At 47.8% G+C, this 21,901-nt stretch overlaps 1 protein-coding gene across 3 annotated transcripts in view; it reads right to left on the reverse strand.

Moving 5' to 3' along the window:
- Positions 1–20: 20 nt before the first annotated feature.
- The window catches only part of FOXJ2 (forkhead box J2), a 39,546-nt gene continuing 17,665 nt past the window's right edge, over positions 21–21,901 (reverse strand). For 2 of the 3 annotated variants that reach the window (XM_063962524.1, XM_063962522.1), the window contains exons 3-11: positions 13,172–13,246; positions 12,594–12,674; positions 11,720–11,851; positions 11,357–11,492; positions 10,314–10,526; positions 10,125–10,226; positions 9,637–9,855; positions 3,105–3,215; positions 21–2,749 (exon numbers count right to left, since the gene is read on the reverse strand). In XM_063962524.1, coding sequence (XP_063818594.1) covers positions 2,643–2,749; positions 3,105–3,215; positions 9,637–9,855; positions 10,125–10,226; positions 10,314–10,526; positions 11,357–11,492; positions 11,720–11,851; positions 12,594–12,674; positions 13,172–13,246 — 1,176 coding nt within the window. In that variant the 3' untranslated portion in view covers positions 21–2,642. The remainder of the gene's footprint in view (positions 2,750–3,104; positions 3,216–9,636; positions 9,856–10,124; positions 10,227–10,313; positions 10,527–11,356; positions 11,493–11,719; positions 11,852–12,593; positions 12,675–13,171; positions 13,247–21,901) is intronic. The other variant, XM_063962523.1, reaches the window with a different exon arrangement.

Below are 21,901 nucleotides of genomic sequence, written 5' to 3' on the forward strand. Positions count from 1 at the left end.
TGAAGCATCACCTACATAGCCACTTTCTGCTGATGTGTTTAATAAGCGTCCAATGAGCCTGACTCTGAACAGACAAATAAGAGGGTGTTACACAGTAAAGATGGCTTCTGTTGCGTCCATATTTTACAATCCCAGCTTCTTAACCACAGTTTCCATATGGAGCTCCTCCTCATCGCGTTTCGCTGAGTGCGACTGCAAAGACCAGGGTAAAGGACGGCAAATGATTTTGTGGTGGCCAACACATGGGGGTGTTCAAACACGGCCAGATGGTCCAACAACGCAGTTTGGTGGCCAGGAGATATAAACGGGCTACATAAATGAAGTGCGTGGTCTATGCAGAGTCATTGTGGTGTTTGTGGATGGTTGGAATGGGTTTCTGGCTAGAAAATGGAGGCTTATAAAGGTGGCTTCTAGAACCACTCCTGGCGACACTGAGCAGTTGGCAGAGAACTTGGCAGGAGTAGACGCGACGGACACTGAACAACACGTAACATCCAATATCACCGGGAGACACCATTCTACCAGATGTAACGCTGATGGACCAACCCTTTTATATTCCTTATTACAGATGACTGATGGGTATTGAACACAACTTTATCAATGAGCAATGTGCAACCTGTTGTCACCAGACTAGCACTCACACAAGAAAACTGACTGTCCAGCAATGACATACCAGTGTATGGACTGATAATAACTACATACACTGACCACCACGGTTTCACCAGCACACACTGACCAATACTGTACATCTATCACAAAGACACACATATACTGGCACAATACACCCCTTTCTCACCGGGAGTTCACTCACCCATACATTACAAACCTAGCACCTGGACCCTGCCTGGCCAACCTCTTATATCCAGGACACTAAGTTACCAGTGCTCCATCTCAGAGGCCACCAAACCTTCATCAGCAGGACATTCACTAACCCAATGCTAAGAATCTCTCTATACTGAAGATATTAGATCCACAGATGACAAGGACTGTACACAACGGACAACTTCGGACCAGTGTTGTGTACTTATGGCACCAGGACTTGGACTGACCAGTATTGCACATTGTATGACACCAGGCCATTAGCTCATGAGTTCTGTCTAAGTATCTAGCACCAGGTCACGGATCAGTGGACAGGATAGAGTTCTCCATAACCTGAATATTGGTGACCTCTATCTCTTTTCCACTGGAAACGAACTAGTTCACGGAAGCTTATACACTGATGGTCTACACTCGCTTTGTCATCAGGTTACTGACTGACTGGTGGCCCTACACCTCTCTGTCATCAGGATACTGACTGACTGATGGCCTACACCTCTCTGTCAGGAAAGTGACTGACTGGTGGCCCTACACCTCATCAGGATACTGATTGATGGTCTACACCTCTCTGTCAGGATACTTACTGACTGCTGGCCTACACGTCTTTGTTGTCTGGATACTGACTGACTGACTAGTACCTTTCTCGTATCATCAACTTGAGATACAGACTGACGACTGGACTACACTTCTTGGTCATCAGGATACTGACTGGCCTACACCTCTCTGTCAGGATAGTAACTGACAGCCTACACATCTGTCAGGATAGTGACTGACCAATGGCTCACACCTCTCGGTCATCAGGATACTGACTGACTAGTACCTTTCTCATATCATCAACTTGAGATACAGACTGACTGGACTACACTTCTCGGTCATCAGGCTATTGCCAGACTGATGGCCTACACCTCTCTGTCAGGATAGTGAATGACTAGTGGCCCTACACCTCTCTGTCAGGATAGTGAATGACTAGTGGCCCTACACCTCTCTGTCAGGATAGTGAATGACTAGTGGCCCTACACCTCTCTGTCATCAGGATACTGACTGGTAGTCTACTCAACATGAGTACACCTCTGTCACTTGGATCCTGACTGGGGGGGGGGGGGTTTCACACTTTATCACCATTATTGTACTAATCTTTTTGCCATCCAACTGAGGGCTGTAATGTAGGTCACAGTAGCGGTGTGTGGTCTGCAGGCCTTTACCCCGCTCCTGGCACTGTAGGACCCCAATGTTGTATACACCAAATACCAGTACAGTATTGGAAATACAACAGATTGTGTCAGCATAAAAAGACACCACAGGTGAAGGTGGATGAGCTATGAGCCTGGGCTGCTAAGAGCTATTTTCCAATCTTCAGGTCTGTTCAGAAGCTTGGATGAGGGGGAGGGGGAGAGATCGTCCTTGTAATCTCACAAATCCAAGGCGGCTGCAAATGCCCGCTAACACTTTGTGCTGTGCAATCCGTGTACTCATAAATAGATTAGGCCTTTCTCTCACCACGTACACCGAATGCCCTCCCCCGTGTTAGCACTGGTATCCTTGGCACTGGGAGATTAGAGGTATCGCTTCCGTATAGGCAGAGGAATCACTGTCCGCTTTCCTTCATCAGTGCCACAGGGAGAGGAGGAAAGGGCTGTGCATGGGGAGGGGTGCTCGTTTCTTTAGTTATCTCCTCCTGTCCGGTGAGAGGGGCATGTTGTCCCTGATTGTCAGGCGAAGATATACATTTATATATTTATATATATATCTATACACTTGGAGGGGGTGTTGTACCCTCCTATATTTCTTTTCATTTCCTCCAGGGGGTGGGTGGGTGTGCAGAGTTTCTAAGCAATAGAGTCCCAGTCAAAGTCGTCTTGTATTTCATCGCTGCTGTGCGGGTAACGGAGCGCCGGGCGCGCGGGAGGGTACAAAGGGCGTTGGGGGTGGCGTCCTGTTGGGAGAGAGAGGGTCAGCAAATCAGTGACACTGAGTGACAGAGGAAGGTGACCTCTATATTACATGGGAACATTTGCACAGATTCTTTTTACTAAATGATATTTAAGCGAACCGGCTGCCTACGGGCAGAGGGCGCAGTCACCGGCTGCTCCAGTATGCAAGAGAATGCAGTCTATCAACTCACTAGATACAACTGATGCATGGATTGCGGAGATCTTAAGCTCACAAGTAGATGGGTTACATATAACATTAGTATTTGTTTACTGTATCTGATTTATCAGAAGTCAGCAGGAAAATTGACAAACATTTTCCAGTGATGTGATTGGTTCGGGGTGATCAGAAAGTCTCACCTTGCTGGCTGTAGGTTGGGGGCGCTTGGCTTTGGATGGGATATCCAGGTGGTGCAGTGAAATTGTGACCACAGGGAGATGAGGTTGGCTGGTTCTGCCCATAGGAGGTTACTGGAGGTGGAAAATAGAATTGAGTGCTTTTGGTTAATCACCCATCACCGACCATTTATAAGCCTTGGAAAGAGATAATAAGAATTTACTTACCGATAATTCTATTTCTCGGAGTCCGTAGTGGATGCTGGGGTTCCTGAAAGGACCATGGGGAATAGCGGCTCCGCAGGAGACAGGGCACAAAAAGTAAAGCTTTAGGATCAGGTGGTGTGCACTGGCTCCTCCCCCTATGACCCTCCTCCAAGCCTCAGTTAGGATACTGTGCCCGGACGAGCGTACACAATAAGGAAGGATTTTGAATCCCGGGTAAGACTCATACCAGCCACACCAATCACACTGTACAACCTGTGATCTGAACCCAGTTAACAGTATGATAACAGCGGAGCCTCTGAAAAGATGGCTCACAACAATAATAACCCGATTTTTGTAACTATGTACAAGTATTGCAGATAATCCGCACTTGGGATGGGCGCCCAGCATCCACTACGGACTCCGAGAAATAGAATTATCGGTAAGTCAATTCTTATTTTCTCTATCGTCCTAGTGGATGCTGGGGTTCCTGAAAGGACCATGGGGATTATACCAAAGCTCCCAAACGGGCGGGAGAGTGCGGATGACTCTGCAGCACCGAATGAGAGAACTCCAGGTCCTCCTTAGCCAGGGTATCAAATTTGTAGGATTTTACAAACGTGTTTGCCCCTGACTAAGTAGCCGCTCGGCAAAGTTGTAAAGCCGAGACCCCTCGGGCAGCCGCCCAAGATGAGCCCACCTTCCTTGTGGAATGGGCATTTACATATTTTGGCTGTGGCAGGCCTGCCACAGAATGTGCAAGCTGAATTGTATTACACATCCAACTAGCAATAGTCTGCTTAGAAGCAAGAGCACCCAGTTTGTTGGGTGCATACAGGATAACAGCAAGTCAGTTTTCCTGACTCCAGCCGTCCTGGAACCTATATTTTCAGGGCCCTGACAACATCTAGCAACTTGGAGTCCTCCAAGTCCTTAGTAGGCGCAAGGCACCACAATAAGCTGGTTCAGGTGAAACACTGACACCACCTTAGGGAGAGAACTGGGGACGAGTCCGCAGCTCTGCCCTGTCCGAATGGACAAACAGATATGGGCTTTTTTGAGAAAAAAACCACCAATTTGACACTCGCCTGGCCCAGGCCAGGGCCAAGAGCATGGTCACTTTTCATGTGAGATGCTTCAAATCCACAGATTTGACTGGTTTTAAACCAATGTGATTTGAGGAATCCCAGAACTACGTTGAGATCCCACAGTGCCACTGGAGGCACAAAAGGGGGTTGTATATGCAATACTCCCTTGACAAACTTCTGGACTTCAGGAACTGAAGCCAATTCTTTCTGGAAGAAAATCGACAGGGCCGAAATTTGAACCTTAATGGACCCCAATTTGAGGCCCATAGACACTCCTGTTTGCAGGAAATGCAGGAATCGACCGAGTTGAAATTTCTTCGTGGGGCCTTCCTGGCCTCACACCACGCAACATATTTTCGCCCCATGTGGTGATAATGTTGTGCGGTCACCTCCTTCCTGGCTTTGACCAGGGTAGGAATGACCTCTTCCGGAATGCCTTTTTCCCTTAGGATCCGGCGTTCCACCGCCATGCCGTCAAACGCAGCTGCGGTAAGTCTTGGAACAGACATGGTACTTGCTGAAGCAAGTCCCTTCTTAGCGGCAGAGGCCATAAGTCCTCTGTGAGCATCTCTTGAAGTTCCGGGTACCAAGTCCTTCTTGGCCAATCCGGAGCCATGAGTATAGTTCTTACTCCTCTACGTCTTATAATTCTCAGTACCTTAGGTATGAGAAGCAGAGGAGGGAACACATACACCGACTGGTACACCCACGGTGTTACCAGAACGTCCACAGCTATTGCCTGAGGGTCTCTTGACCTGGCGCAATACCTGTCCCGTTTTTTGTTCAGACGGGACGCCATCATGTCCACCTTTGGTATTTCCCAACGGTTCACAATCATGTGGAAAAACTTCCCGATGAAGTTTCCACTCTCCCGGGTGGAGGTCGTGCCTGCTGAGGAAGTCTGCTTCCCAGTTTCCATTCCCGGAATGAAACACTGCTGACAGTGCTATCACATGATTTTCCGCCCAGCGAAAAGTCCTTGCAGTTTTTGCCATTGCCCTCCTGCTTCTTGTGCCGCCCTGTCTGTTTACGTGGGCGACTGCCGTGATGTTTTTCCCACTGGATCAATACCGGCTGACCTTGAAGCAGAGGTCTTGCTAAGCTTAGAGCATTATAAAATTACCCTTAGCTCCAGTATATTTATGTGGAGAAAAATCTCCAGACTTGATCACACTCCCTGGAATTTTTTTCCTTGTGTGACTGCTCCCCAGCCTCTCGGGCTGGCCTCCGTGGTCACCAGCATCCAATCCTGAATGCCGAATCTGCGGCCCTCTAGAAGATGAGCACTCTGTAACCACCACAGGAGAGACACCCTTGTCCTTGGATATAGGGTTATCCGCTGATGCATCTGAAGATGCGATCCGGACCATTTGTCCAGCAGATCCCACTGAAAAGTTCTTGCGTGAAATCTGCCGAATGGAATTGCTTCGTAGGAAGCCTCTTTTCCTGGTTTTAGGAGGTTCCTGACTAGCTCGGATAACTCCCTGGCTTTCTCTTCCGGGAGAAACACCTTTTTCTGGACTGTGTCCAGAATCATCCCTAGGCACAGCAGACGTGTCGTCGGGAACAGCTGCGATTTTGGAATATTTAGAATCCACCCGTGCTGTTGTAGCAGTATCCGAGATAGTGCTACTCCGACCTCCAACTGTTCCCTGGACTTTGCCCTTATCAGGAGATCGTCCAAGTAAGGGATAATTAAGACGCCTTTTCTTTGAAGAAGAATCATCATTTCGGCCATTACCTTGGTAAAGACCCGGGGTGCCGTGGACAATCCAAACGGCAGCGTCTGAAACTGATAGTGACAGTTCTGTACCACGAACCTGAAGTACCCTTAGTGAGAAGGGCAAATTTGGGACATGGAGGTAAGCATCCCTGATGTCCCGGGACACTATATAGTCCCCTTCTTCCTGGTTCGTTATCACTGCTCTGAGTGACTCCATCTTGATTTGAACCTTTGTAAGTGTTCAAATTTTTTTAGATTTAGAATAGGTCTCACCTAGCCTTCTGGCTTCAGTACCACAATATAGTGTGGAATAATACCCCTTTCCTTGTTGTAGGAGGGGTAATTTGATTATCACCTGCTGGGAATACAGCTTGTGAATTGTTTCCCATACTGCCTCCTTGTCGGAGGGAGACCTTGGTAAAGCAGACTTCAGGAGCCTGCGAGGGGGAAACGTCTCGACATTCCAATCTGTACCCCTGGGATACTACTTGTAGGATCCAGGGGTCCTGTACGGTCCCAGCGTCATGCTGAGAGCTTGGCAGAAGCGGTGGAAGGCTTCTGTTCCTGGGAATGGGCTGCCTGCTGCAGTCTTCTTCCCTTTCCTCTATCCCTGGGCAGATATGACTCTTATAGGGACGAAAGGACTGAGGCTGAAAAGACGGTGTCTTTTTCTGCAGAGATGTGACTTAGGGTAAAAACGGTGGATTTTCCAGCAGTTGCCGTGGCCACCAGGTCCGATGGACCGACCCCAAATAACTCCTCTTCCTTTATACGGCAATACACCTTTGTGCCGTTTGGAATCTGCATCACCTGACCACTGTCGTGTCCATAAACATCTTGTGGCAGATATGGACATCGCACTTACTCTTGATGCCAGAGTGCAAATATCCCTCTGTGCATCTCGTATATATAGAAATGCATCCTTTAAATGCTCTATAGTCAATAAAATACTGTCCCTGTCAAGGGTATCAATATTTTTAGTCAGGGAATCCGACCAAGCCACCCCAGCTCTGCACATCCAGGCTGAGGCGATCGCTGGTCGCAGTATAACACCAGTATGTGTGTATATACTTTTTATGATATTTTCCAGCCTCCTGTCAGCTGGCTCCTTGAGGACGGCCCTATCTATAGACGGTACCGCCACTTGTTTTGATAAGCGTGTGAGCGCCTTATCCACCCTAAGGGGTGTTTCCCAACGCGCCCTAACTTCTGGCGGGAAAGGGTATACCGCCAATAATTTTCTATCGGGGGGAACCCACGTATCATCACACACTTCCTTTAATTTATCTGATTCAGGAAAAACTACAGGTAGTTTTTTCACATCCCACATAATACCCTCTTTTGTGGTACTTGTAGTATCAGAAATATGTAACACCTCCTTCATTGCCCTTAACATGTAACGTGTGGCCCTAAAGGGAAATACGTTTGTTTCTTCACCGTCGACACTGAAATCAGTGTCCGTGTCTGTGTCTGTCGACCGACTGAGGTAAAAGGACGTTTTAACGCCCCTGACGGTGTTTGAGACGCCTGGACAGGTACTAATTTGTTTGCCAGCCGTCTCATGTCGCCAACCGACCTTGCAGCGTGTTGACATTATCACGTAATTCCATAAATAAGCCATCCATTCCGGTGTCGACTCCCTAGAGAGTGACATCACCATTACAGGCAATTTGCTCCGCCTCCTCACCAACATCGTCCTCATACATGTCGACACACACGTACCGACATATAGCACACACACACAGGGAATGCTCTGATAGAGGACAGGACCCCACTAGCCCCTTGGGGAGACAGAGGGAGAGTTTGCCAGCACACACCAAAGCGCTATATTTTACAGGGATAGCCTTATAATAAGTGCTCCCTTATAGCTGCTTTTATAAAATCACAATTTCGCCAAATTTTGCCCCCCCTCTCTTGATTTAACCCTGTTTCTGTAGTGCAGTGCAGGGGAGAGCCTGGGAGCCTTCCTGACCAGCGGAACTGTGTGAGGAAATGGCGCTGTGTGCTGAGGAGATAGGCCCCGCCCCCTTTTCGGCGGGCTCGTCTCCCGCTTAAAAATGGATTCTGGCAGGGGTTAAATATCTCCATATAGCCCCGGAGGCTATATGTGAGGTATTTTTTGCCAAAAAAAAAAAGGATTTTCATTGCTGCCCAGGGCGCCCCCCCCCCAGCGCCCTGCACCCTCAGTGACTGCCGTGTGAAGTGTGCTGAGAGCAATGGCGCACAGCTGCAGTGCTGTGCGCTACCTTAAGAAGACTGAGGAGTCTTCTGCCGCCGATTCTGGACCTTCTTCTCTTTTCAGCATCTGCAAGGGGGCCGGCGGCGAGGCTCCGGTGACCATCCAGGCTGTACCTGTGATCGTCCCTCTGGAGCTAATGTCCAGTAGCCAAAGAAGCCAATCCATCCTGCACGCAGGTGAGTTCACTTCTTCTCCCCTAAGTCCCTCGATGCAGTGATCCTGTTGCCAGCAGGACTCACTGTAAAATAAAAAACCTAAGCTAAACTTTTCTAAGCAGCTCTTTAGGAGAGCCACCTAGATTGCACCCTTCTCGGCCGGGCACAAAAACCTAACTGAGGCTTGGAGGAGGGTCATAGGGGGAGGAGCCAGTGCACACCACCTGATCCTAAAGCTTTATTTTTTGTGCCCTGTCTCCTGCGGAGCCGCTATTCCCCATGGTCCTTTCAGGAACCCCAGCATCCACTAGGACGATAGAGAAAAAGGGGTTTATTTACTAAGCCTTGGGTGGAGATAAAGTAGACGGGGATAAAGAACCAGCCAATCAGCTCCTGTCATTTTTCAAACACAACCTGTGACATGGCAGTTGGAAGCTGGTTGACTGGCACTTGATCTCCATCTAAGGGTGCGTACACACTATGCAATATTACATACGATCTGGCTGCTATCGGCCGGATCGTTGCGATATTGTATAGCGTGTACCGTATGCAGGATACGATGTACGCTTCCACGGGTCGTATACAGCATCACAGGTCCGACGTGTGATATTGTTTACAAGGGCCATGTCGTCGTCCCAGCTCCCCTGTCATAGCCAACATCGGCAAGTGTGTATCCACTTGCCAATGTGGGGACGCCATCGGTATATAGTAAATAGACCCCAAAGTACCAGCCAACCAACTGCCATGTTACAGGCTGTATTTGAAAAATGACAGTTAGGAGCTGGTTGGTTGGTACTTTATCGCTCTTCACTTTATCACTATCAGAACTTCCACCATTGCTAGCTGCAGATTCTCCATCCGAGTACGGCTTCCAGAATGAACGATTATGGGTTTCAGTTTGCAACATGCCCATAACATGGACCATCTCTGTGCACCCACATAGCCACCTCCCAGTTACCACCCAATACATTTTCAAGATATTTCCAAGACACTGCAATTCTTTCAGATCTGGACCCATGTGCAGTAGAAAAAACAATCGCTCAGTTGCATCCGATATTGACATTGCAAAGGCTGGGAATCAGGCCCTCAATTTCTTCTTATACCAGCTGTCCAATCAGTCGCCTCCCCCAAATTGTCCCTTGCTTACCTGCCATGGTGTACCCAGGCTTTCCCCCTTGGAGTGCACAGGCACTGCTGGTGGTGGTCGGCAGACATGGGGCCTGGCAGGAAGAGGATTGCCCATGTGTGGGTGGCAGGAGTCCTGTGTGACTTAGCAGATGACTTAAGGAGTCACAGAGGCTGGCGATGTGATGCTGATCCAGACTCCAGTTCTTCAGCTCCGCCTGACGTAGGCTCTCCATAAGGTCTGGTGGAAGAAGAGAACAGTCTGAAGTCAGGCGCTGTGGTCACACGCTCTTCAAACAAATTTGCTCTTTTTATTTGTATAATTATCAAAGCAAATATCTTCCTAAAATCTTATGGTCTCCTACACACAATCCTCATGCATCCATCTTTCACACCTTTGTCCCAGAAGTCACCAGTAGGGGGAGCCACTGGTGCTTACTATGTATCACCTAAGCATCACCATCTATCTATCTATCTATGCTACATGTCCTCATCCCTTCTATGACTCACCTGAGAACTGGGACAGATCCACGGTTGACCAGTCCAGATTACTGACAATCTTGAAGCTCTCCTTTAGAGAGTCTATGTTGGAGCACCAGTCGCTCGGGAGCCCTGGAGGAGATGAGAGTGTAAGCTCTGCTGTCAAGTGCTTAGGGGCGAAAAGTTTACACAGCAGGATACAGATACAGAGCAACCTACCTAGAGACATCCCGGCAGTGGGAGGCCTGGGCATTTGCTGGGAGGGTAAATAGGAGGGTTGCGGCTGGTGATGACTTTGATGATGAGAAGAAGAGGGGTTAATGTTGGGGACACTGTGGGGGTGCAGCGAGGACGACTCCCCCGAATTCTGTTGGTACATGCAGCAACTGGATGACTGCGGCGGCTGGACATCCGTCGGGAGAGGCGAGAGTCCTGGAGATAGTAATGGAGAGAATCAGGTACTAGATTTCAATATGGTTTATGGAGAATCGGCAAAACTCATCCAATTGTAGACCCCTCCTAAGTCGTCATGCTGCTTCTGCTTACTAACGTGACAGTGCCAGAGGAACCGAGCTGGGTCTATACTCCTATCAGAGCAGGAACTCTGACCTGTTATTACATTGCAGCGGGTGGAGATGGTGACATAACACTCTACGTAGGGGCCTGATTTCATCACTGGTCCCCGCTGATAAGCCAAAGTGGCAAAGACCCATCAAGTCCATTTTCACAAACACATTAATCATCTAAACCAGAAGGGTGTTCAACCCTCCGGCGTTAGTGGAACTACACATTCCAGCATGCACTAACAGCAAAATTTGTGCAGGGCATGCTGGCATGTGTAGTTCCACAGCAGTGGGAGGGCTGCATGTTGAAGAGACCTAATATAAACTGATGGCCGATAAAAACCCACCCAGGGACCATTGAAAGTGTGGAAAGTTTTGGGCTTTCCAGTGATACAATTATAAAGAAGAATGGCATTCTACAGTAGGGTTTTACTCAAGGAACTTGACTAATTTTGGATCATCTACCAAACCCTCTACTATTACCAGGAGGCAATTGCAGCAACTCGTACTAGGAAATTTCAGGTCACCTGGGGGGCTCCTCTGTTTACTACACGTGAGGGCGGGTTGCCAAGAAATATTGAGGGTGTTGGTCCTTTTCATCTAGGAGAAGTGCATTTATCTGCAACCCATTGTAGGTTCTTCTGTAGTCTCTCCTCGGCCACCTTTCACGTTCCTACACTAACCCTTCCCCATTCTCACCCTGTTTACCCTGCAATGTACGGTACAGACTGCGGAAAGAACAGCTGAGGTCTGGGATCTCCGAGAAGGAAAACTTGTAGCAGTCGTTGTTGTATGAAGACGCCCTGGAGTCTGGCGGCATGTGAGTTGGGGCTGCCTACGGGACACAAGAAAGGGCAGTCGTTACACAGATGACACCAAGCAGGAACTCGCCAACAAAGTCAAGTCAAACCAGGGCAACTGATGATACAGTTCTGGGACAGGTAGCTCCGTGCACAAGGAAGAGAGCGCTTTAGCTATTACAGAGCAGGGAACGTGACGTGTCCAAACTCTTGACATTGCAACACGAGCTGGAGCACTGTCCACCATATAGCCCTCACTCACCTGGCTGTAGCTGGGGAGAGGGGAGTTATTCTCCATATGATGTCCTTGTGTGTTTTCTGTGGTTAAAGACACGTCACTGGTGGTACTCAAGGGGCTCTTGTTGACCTCCTGTTCGGTGGAGTCCTGGGAGAGCTGAGAGCAGAAATCATTATGTTAGCGCAGCTTCCCGCGTCCTCCTGAGCTGAACTGTGGAAACGTTGCCCATTGTAACCAATCAAACTCCAGCTATAATTTTAAAGAATGTGGGAGCATATAACAGACGCCCACTTTGCTCCTAAACACTGGAAAGCAGACAATGGTCGTTCAGAAAAATTGGTTAAATCCGTTCGGTTGTAAAAAAAAAATCATTTGGAGAATAATTTTTGTCTGTTTCCAGCACTTGGGAGCAAATGGTTGTCGTTGGCAGTACGGATGGCGTAATGGTGAGCATTACTGCCTCACAGCACTGAGGTCATGGGTTAGATTCCCACCGTGGCCCTAACTGTGTGGAGTTTGTATATTCTCCCCGTACTTGGGTGGGTTTCCTCCGGGTACTCCGGTTTTCTCCCACAATCCAAAAATATACTGGTAGGTTAATTGGCTCTCAACAAAATTAACCCTAGTGTGAATGTGTGTGTGTGTGTGTGTGTGTGTACATGTGATAGGGAATATAGATTGTAAGCTCCACTGGGGCAGGGACTGATGTGAATGGGGAAATATTCTCTGTACAGCGCTGCGAAACATGTGTGCGCTATATAAATAACTGGTAAGAAATAAATAATAAATTAGCTTCCGTACATTACCAGATTTGTGTTCCCACCAGACAGATTGGACAGATAAATCTATAAGCTTGTACCCAGGTTAGTGATTGATGCTGAGATTGGGGACCAGTTACCTCGTCGTCTGGGTGCGGCCTCTTCCTGCGGGGCAGGGTAACATCTTCTTTTGGGCAGCTGTCAATCATCCAATAAGATCCCTGGAAATCAGATACCAGAACCCAAATGAGCTTTTTTTTGTTAGGAAACTTCCACTTTCTGTGATTGTCTGCACTAGTCTGTAGAAAAGCTAACCCCTTACAGTTACATGGAGCACAAGCGTCACCGGTAGAGCTGTCTGGCAGATACGCCGTATGCCTGTAGACTTACGCAGACGCCGCCAATGTGCTATTTTAGAGCGTTGTGATTGGGTGAAACGGAACACTGTCTCTAATACTGGACAACAGCATTTTTTATTTTGTTTTTCCTTCCTCTTCTAGAAGCATTTTTTTTTTTTTGTATCTGGCTGTTTTCTGTGGTTCAAAACCAAACACGGAAATAGTATCCAAGCCAAATGAGTCTCACCCTACGTGTTCCTTCTGGGGCTCGCTGGCGACCGTTTTACTCTTCACGCGCCAATTGTCCACCGCCTTTATTCTCTATAGTACTATTATATCCCCCCCTACCCCCTCATGCTCCCCATATACCCCATACTGACCTTTCCAGGGTCGTCTCTGGGACGCGGTACTTTCCGGAAACATTTGTTTAACGACAGGTTGTGACGGATCGAGTTCTGGAAAACAGACAGGGATCAGTACATATGTGGAAGAAATAGAGCAGGATATAGCAATTACAGGGACAGAGGAATAATCCCAAGTCCAGATGTGGTGCTGAGAGTACTTTCTGCTACCAGATATTACATTCAATGGGCAAATTGGTGACCAGATCTATCACAGGGATCAGTACGAAATCCCGCTGGACGGGATCCCGGCGGTCGAAATACCGACACCGGAATCCCGACCAGCACAATCCTTGCGGGCTCGCTGCGGGCCCGGTGCCTCGCTACACTCGGCACACTAATTTATTCTCCCTCTATGGGTGTCGAGGACAACCACGGAGGGAGAATATGTCGGGATTGTGCCGGTCGGGATTCCGGTGTCGGTATTTCGACCGCCGGGATCCTGTCCGGCGGGATCTTGATCGCATCCCCGATCCTTCACCAATGACAAATACTGTAAATGCATTACTCAGAAAACAAGATGATGAATATCTCTTATATACTGGGATCGGTGATATGTGACCGCAGAGTTTGGGGTGACGGATTGTGGCTGCTAGCAGAATCTGCAGAATGATCTGCTTATATGGCTGGTAATGGGCTTTGGGGGTCATTCCGAGTTGATCGCTCGCTGCTGTTTTTCGCTGCGCAGCGATCAGCTTAAAGCTCGGCAAAACTGCGCAATGCGCATGCGTGTCGTAAGGGTACAGAGTGGATCGTTGCTGGGCGATGGATTTAACGAAGAATCCATTCGCACAGCCGATCGCAAGGTGATTTACAGGAAGAGGGCGTTTGTGGGTGGCAACTGACCGTTTTCTGGGAGTGTTTGGGAAAACGCAGGCGTGTCCAAGCGTTTGCAGGGCGGGTGTCTGACATCAATTCCGGGACCAAAGAGACTGAAGTGATCGCAAGGGCTGAGTAAGTCCAGAGCTACTCAGAAACTGCACAGTGCAAAGGCATCGCACAGCGGCGATGCCTTTGCACTTCAAGAGTAGCTCCCGACCAGCGCTGCTTTAGCGTGCTGGCCGGGAGCTACTCGTCGCTCCCCGACCCGCAGCGGCTGCGTATGATGTCACACAGCCGCTGCAGGCCACTCCCCGCACGGTCTGGCCACGCCTGCGTTGGCCGGATCGCGCCCACGAAACGGCGGCCAAACGCAGCCATTCCGCCCAGCTATCGCCTCTGCCTGTCAGTCAGGAAGAGGCGATTGCAGCCCAGCTACGGTCTTCGGCTGTCTGGCATGTGCTGGCGCACTACGGCGCATGCGCAGTGGGTACCCGTTCGCTCGGCTGCGATAAAAAGCAGCGAGCGAACAGGTCAGAATGACCCCCATTGTGCAATGTGTCTGCTAATAAATCTGTTCTATAGAGTATAATTACGGCAGTAGGGGTCTGAGAGATGTGCCGCCAAAGTGGGATGCGCAGCGGCACCTGGATATGCGGCTGTGCAATGAATCGCACATTTACGGGTATGTGTAATAGGGATACAGGCTTCTATCCAGCTGCCAGCGTCCCCTCACCTCTGCCCGGTCTGTCAGGAACCCTTACTGGTGATCAGAGAGTACAGATACCAAATAAGACGATTCTCTAATCGCGGCATGGACTTTGTGACTAAGCCGCACCAAGTGTCCCGCCGGCGTCTTTTTCACACAATATGGGTCTTATCTGCATCACTAATGCGGGAATAGTACAATTCCCTAAATACTGGTGGCGGCAGTGCATAGAGCTGCTGTGTGCGACAGACAATCATCTGGGTAACAAGGCAAAGTCAGATACAGATTAAGCAAAATGCAATACATGCAAATATGGACTAAAGGCAACGTGCAACATATGCAAATCGCAGAGATACAGTCGTAACAAGACCACATAGCTCCAAGAAATCCACTACAATATAAACTAAGGAACGGGTTACATACTATTTACCGGCGGGCGGGATGCCGGCTGTCAAGATCCCGACAGTGGCATCCGACCACCGCCGTAATGCTATCAGCGGGGCGAGCGCAAAGAGTCCCCTTGCAGCCTCGGTGGTGGCTCGCTGCTCATGCCACTGGTTCTATTCTCGCTAAATGGGCGTCGTGGACGCCCACAAGTGGGAATAGCACCTGTGCACTGGGATTACGGCTATCGCCAATGTTGGCTGTCGGGATTCCGGCGTCTGTTTCCTGACCGGCAGGATCCCGACAGCTGGCAAATTGATTGCATTCCACGGGAACAACTAGAAATCCAACAATGTGTAGGACAACACAATAGGAGGGGGAAGGGAAAAAAGAGGAGGAAAGGAGGGGGAAGGGAGAAAAGAGGAGGAAAGGAGGGGGAAGAGAGAAAAGAGGAGGAAAGGAGGGGGAAGGGAGAAAAGGGGAGGAAAGGAGGGGGAAGGGAGAAAAGAGGAAAGGAGGGGGAAGGAAGAAAAGAGGAGGAAAGGAGGGGGAAGGGAGAAAAGAGGAGGAAAGGAGGGGGAAGGGAGAAAAGAGGAAAGGAGGGGGAAGGGAGACAAGAGGAGGAAAGGAGGGGAAGGGAGAAAAGAGGAGGAAAGGAGGGGTGAGTTATCAGCCCAACAATACTAGTAATTAGAAAGAGGAGGGCGGTCGTCAGCTGTGGCAACTAAACTAGCCTTAACGGGAGCGGATACCAGAACTTAATCAGTAATTGTAGAGTAGGATCCGGAGGACTGGAATTCCAACCAAAGGTACCAAATCGAGGAGAACTCTGGATTCCTTTCTGGCCCGGTGCGGAGGTCCTCCATAGACATAGACAAATCTATCCTGGCGAACCAGTCCAGTGTGTATGTGGGAGGGGAGTAGACCACAAAGGAACTGGGATCACGGCTTTTGCAGCACTATTGACAAACTTTAGCAAAGAGGACCAGAGGACCAAGGTGTAGGTTGAGAAGAAGCCAGAAGGGATCAGAGGGGATCTCTCCGCCCACTATCAACTTAGAGATAGATATCACCTGTTCCCAAAAAAGGCGAAGGAGATTGAATTGCCACCAAATATGTAACGGGAGCCTACTGCCAGGGTACAACGCCAACAGCTGTCCGGAACACTAGGAAATATCTTAGCAAGGGTGAGGGGGCAGCTCTTCCAACGTGATAGAACCTTAATTTGTGTCTCGATCACAGAGTAACTTACAGAACTGATAAATGTTTTTTGAAAAATCACGGTCCAATCACCATCACTCAGTTCCAGATACAACTCCCAATCCCAGTCTCTAGCATATTCTGATCCAAGGATACTTATTTCTGTTCAGAACTATGTATTCCCTCAAGAGAAAGTGCGCCGGATGCAAAGGAGCCAGACACACATGTCCATGGAGGAAGTAAAAGTTCCGGTACAGACCACTCGAAGTTCTCCTCCCTGTACAAAGTGCTTAATTTGTAAGTCATGCCAAATCTTCATGGCAGGAGCTCCCGCTTGGCCTGCACCTCAGTCCACCAGCTGGCAAACACGCCATACCCCTTTTTGCATCAATGTATATAAGGCAGAACTGCAGACACCCAGGGGGGACATTAGGGTTATTAAATAGGGGGGCGGTCAGAGAAGAAAATTAGAAGGACAGCCAAGGTAATCTCCAGTGATATAAAATGGGGACAATAGTAGGATGAGAGATAACAAGTGCCCTGGACCTCAAAATGGAGTCATTCTCTAGCTGGACCCGCTGTTTAATATATACCGTTCGGGACCATTCCATTACCCTGCTCAACACAACAGCGTCATAATATGTGGCAAAGTGTGGTAGCTGAAGTCCTTCCATGTGTGTACGCCTAAAGAACAAGGCATGTTGAAACCGAGGTCTCTTATTCCCCCAGACAAAATCCCTAACTAGGTTATGCAGTTCCCAGACTCGAGCTTTGGGGATGTGACTAGGTAGAGTTTGTAACGGATATAAAACCCATGGAAGGACATTTACTTTGTCTGTACTTATCCTACCGACCCAAGAGAACCGTTTAGCTCGCCAGTCTCTGAGTTCAGAGCGAAGTGGGAGGAGTAAAGGTTTAAAGTTATCATCAAAAAGATGGGAAGGGTCTCTGTAGTGTAACTCCAAGGTACTTGAGGTTGGTGCTATGCCAAGAAAAGGGGAATGACTGAGCCTATCGACGGAATGGGAGGGTGCCGACACATTCACCGATATAGACTGAAAGTAGTTCACCTTAAAGTGGGATAAGGAATAAAACTTCTAGAACTCAGTCATCAGATTAGGGATCAGAACAAATGGGTTGGACAGAGTAGCCAGTAGGACATACGCAAAACAACGCTAGTTTGTACTCTGTTTCACCAATTTTGAGGCCAGTGATGATGTGGTTGGATCTAATGGTACACGCAAGGGTTCCATACAGAATACACTGCTCAAAAAAATAAAGGGAACACTAAAATAACACATCCTAGATCTGAATGAATGAAATATTCTTATTAAATACTTTGTTCTTTACATAGTTGAATGTGCTGACAACAAAATCACACACAAATTATCAATGGAAAGCAAATTTATTAACCCATGGAGGTCTGGATTTGGAGTCACCCTCAAAATTAAAGTGGAAAAACACACTAGAGGCTGATCCAACTTTCTGATCATTTGAGTAGACATATGCACATTTGTGGCTTGCTGGAGGTCATTTTGCAGGGCTCTGGCAGTGCTCCTCCTGTTCCTCCTTGCACAAAGGCGGAGGTAGCGGTCCTGCTGCTGGGTTGTTGCCCTCCTACGGCCTCCTCCACGTCTCCTGATGTACTGGCCTGTCTCCTGGTAGCGCCTCCAAGCTCTGGACACTACGCTGACAGACACAGCAAACCTTCTTGCCACAGCTCGCATTGATGTGCCATCCTGGATGAACTGCACTACCTGAGCCACTTGTGTGGGTTGTAGGGAGGTCATACAGGCACGTGGAGGCCACACACACTACTGAGCCTCATTTTGACTTGTTTTAAGGACATTACATCAAAGTTGGATCAGCCTGTAGTGTGTTTTTCCACTTTCATTTTGAGTGTGACTCCAAATCCAGACCTCCATGGGTTAATAAATTTGATTTCCATTGATAATTTTTGTGTGATTTTGTTGGCAGCACATTCAACTATGTAAAGAACAAAGTATTTAATAAGAATATTTCATTCATTCAGATCTAGGATGTGTTATTTTAGTGTTCCCGTTATTTTTTTGAGCAGTGTATAAAGATAAGAGGGGGGGGGGGGGGGGGGGGGAGGAGAGGACACCCCTGCCTAGTGTCATTATTTATCCCAACTGGGTCTGATCGGGCACCATTTCGATAGATAAAGTACCAGTATCTAATGAAGACCAACAGGACCCAGACCCAGTGCCCCCTCCATATTAATCTGCAACAATAATAATCCTTCTGTGCATATCACTATAAACGACTTTGTGTGCGGTTAATAAGGCGAATAAGGTGCTACATTTAGGAACAAGTAGGAAAGTCTGGGAACCGCTACCTATGGAGGAGCGTCTAAGTCACACAGGCCCTGATTTATGAAGACTTGGAGAGTGATAAATAGCACAGTGATAAAGTACCAGCCAATCAGCTCCTGACTGTCATGTTACAGACTGTTTGAAAAATGATAGTTAGGAGCTGTGTCTCACACATTGGGGCAGATGTATTAGGGCTGAAGAAGTGATAAATGGAAGGTGATAACCCACCAGCCAATCAGCTCCTGACTGTCATTTTTCAATCCTGTAATGATTGGCTGGTGCGTTATCACCTTGCACTTATCACTTCTCCAGGCTTAATACATCTGCCCCATGGTACTTGGGCTACGCATAGACTGGAAAAATCATTAGATGGTGAGTTGTGAACGGATTTGCAGCTGACCGGCGTCCACAAGGCGTGCGTAGACTTGCACGGGGCGGGCAGTCACTCTGTCTGGGCGGCGACTATCTGATTGCAGACTTCTGCAAATTCACAGAGGAGCGATCAGGTCTGAATTAGGCCCAATGTTAGACAGCAAGTACATGGGGTGTTCAACATGTGGCCCTTAGGACTACACATGCCAGCATGGCCTGCCACAGTTTTAGTATGCTCCAATAGCAAACTAGTGGCAGGGCATGCTGGAACATGTAGTTCGCATGTTGAATACTCCTGAAGTCCACCCTTACTGCTTCCATATAAAGTGATGAACCACCTCTATATCACAGCAGGACCTCCGGCAGCCAGGTCTGTGTTTGCATTACGCCGAGGAGTAAAGACATCTGCAAAGGTCACAGAGGAGCAATTGTTTCTGCTCATCCGTGTGGAGAGGGTTATAAAGCCTTCTCCAAACAATAAAAAGCAAGAAATCCATCCACAGCAAAGACAGAATATTTACATAAGGAAAACACAGAAGACAAATCTTCCAAGGACTAGGCGCCCCAACAAATGTGCCCACAGATAGGACCAGATGATGCTTGGAGAAAGCAAACCCAAAAGCTACATCTTGTCCGGTATTTCCCACCTGGGTACCGTGGCATCCTGGGGAGCCTCGGGGTACTTGCAGGGTGCCTTAGGTTGGTGGTCCAGGACCACATTAAATCATTTATGGTCCATGTAATAGTCAAAACTAGTGCTAGTGGCTGCCAATCATGAAATGTGTGGACCAGCAGAACGCAGCCTTGTCCACCAGCCCATCACTGACCCTAAGGATGACAGTTAAGCACAATTTACTTACTTTAATAATTGTTGAATTTCTCAGTAAGAAACTTTGGGCCTGGGGGTGCTGTTAAAACAGTGCTGACTATAGGGACTATGTGATTCAAGAACGTTTGGGAACCGCTGAACTAGTCTATAAGTTAAGATGATGGTATGGCTCCACCAGTCAGAGAAAGGCTGAACCTCCTCGCTCCAAACCACAGCTGCATCTGAATGACTGACAAAAAGTACATAAGGCAGGGTACACATCAGGTCAATAACGGCACAATTTGCTGTATCGGAAAGTCAAATTCGTGCACATCGTCTGATGTGTACGCTCAATTGCACGGTCCCGCAGGTTGCATGCGACATCTTCCGGTCTGCCATGCTCGCATGTGACGCTGTGCATATTAATGATTGACGGAACGAGATGTCATTCATTACATCATCTAGTGTGTATGGCCAATCTCCACTTATCCAGGTTAAAGGGAATTCGGCCGTCCATTGGGACAATTACAGGTGCTTATCCATCATGCAATGCCATTAGGGAGGCTTCTGACTGGCTCCAAATTTATACTGTAGCAGGACAACATCCCCAAACATACAGCCAGTGTCATTAAGAACTATCTTCAGCATAAAGAAGAACAAGGAGTCCTGTAAATTATGATATTGCCCCCACAGAGCCCTGATCTCAACATCATCGAGTCTGTCTGGGATTACATGAAGAGACAGAAGGATTTGAGCAAGCCTACATCCATAAAAGATCTGTGGCTAGTTCTCCAAGATGTTTGGAATTACCTCCCTGCCGAGTTCCTTCAAAAACTGTGTGCAAGTGCACCTAGAAGAATTGGCTTACGGTCATTAGGTTGACAAGACTTAGGTCAACAGTCATTAGGTCGACCACTATTCATACTTTACGATCCACGTGGACTACGATTGGGAATATTAACCTTGCCCGAAGCATGGCGAGCCATGCGAGGGGATTCGGTGCACTAATTAGGGTTCACCGTCACTTTACGAAGAAAATGACACCTAAAAAAGTTTTAAAAAACCTCATGTCGACCTATTGCATGTCGACCAATAGTGGTCGACCTAATGACTGTCTACCTAAATCTTGTCAACCTAATGACCCATACCTGAAGAATTGATTCTGTTTTGAAGGCAAAGGGTGGTCACACCAAATATTGATTTGATTTAAATTTCCCTACTGTTTATTCACTTTGCATTTTTTTCATTGATAAAAATAAACTATCAATACTTCTATTTTTGAAAGCATTCTTACTTTGCAGCATATACACAGTATATATTGGGTGTGGATCATAGACTCAACACTTTCTAGGTCGACAATGTTTGAGTCGACCACTGAAGTTTGACAGGAACTAGGTCAACAGGGATGGAAAGTCGACATGGTTTTTATCTCGACGTGTTCTATGACGACAGTTCGAAAAGGTTGACATGAGTTTTTAACGTTTTTTTGGTGTTGTTTACTCCGTACAGTCACCGGGAAGCCGAATTAGTGCACGGCTGTCATTGCGCTCGGCACAGGTTACTATTCCCAATCGTAGTCCATGTGGATCGTTGCGTATGAAAAAGTTCAAAAAATGAAATTTTTTATTGTAAAAAACTCATGTCGACCTTGTGAACTGTCGACATTGAACATGTCGACCTTCCATCACTGTCGACCTAGTGCCTGTCGACATTCAGTGGTCGACTCAAACATTGTCGACCTATGCAGTGTCGACTTTCATACTGGATCCCGTATATATTATATATACACTGCTCAAAAAAATAAAGGGAACACTTAAACAACACAATGTAACTCCAAGTCAATCACACTTCTGTGATATCAAACTGTCCACTTAGGAAGCAACACTGATTGACAATCAATTTCACATGCTGTTGTGCAAATGGAATAGACAACAGGTGGAAATTATAGGCAATTAGCAAGACACCCTCAATAAAGGAGTTGTTCTGCAGGTGGTGACCGCAGACCACTTCTCAGCTCCTATGCTTTCTGGCTGATGTTTTGGTCACTTTTGAAAGCTGGCGGTGCTTTTACTCTAGTGGTA

The sequence above is a fragment of the Pseudophryne corroboree genome, chromosome 3, assembly GCF_028390025.1.
Source record: "Pseudophryne corroboree isolate aPseCor3 chromosome 3, aPseCor3.hap2, whole genome shotgun sequence".
NCBI lineage: Eukaryota > Metazoa > Chordata > Amphibia > Anura > Myobatrachidae > Pseudophryne > Pseudophryne corroboree.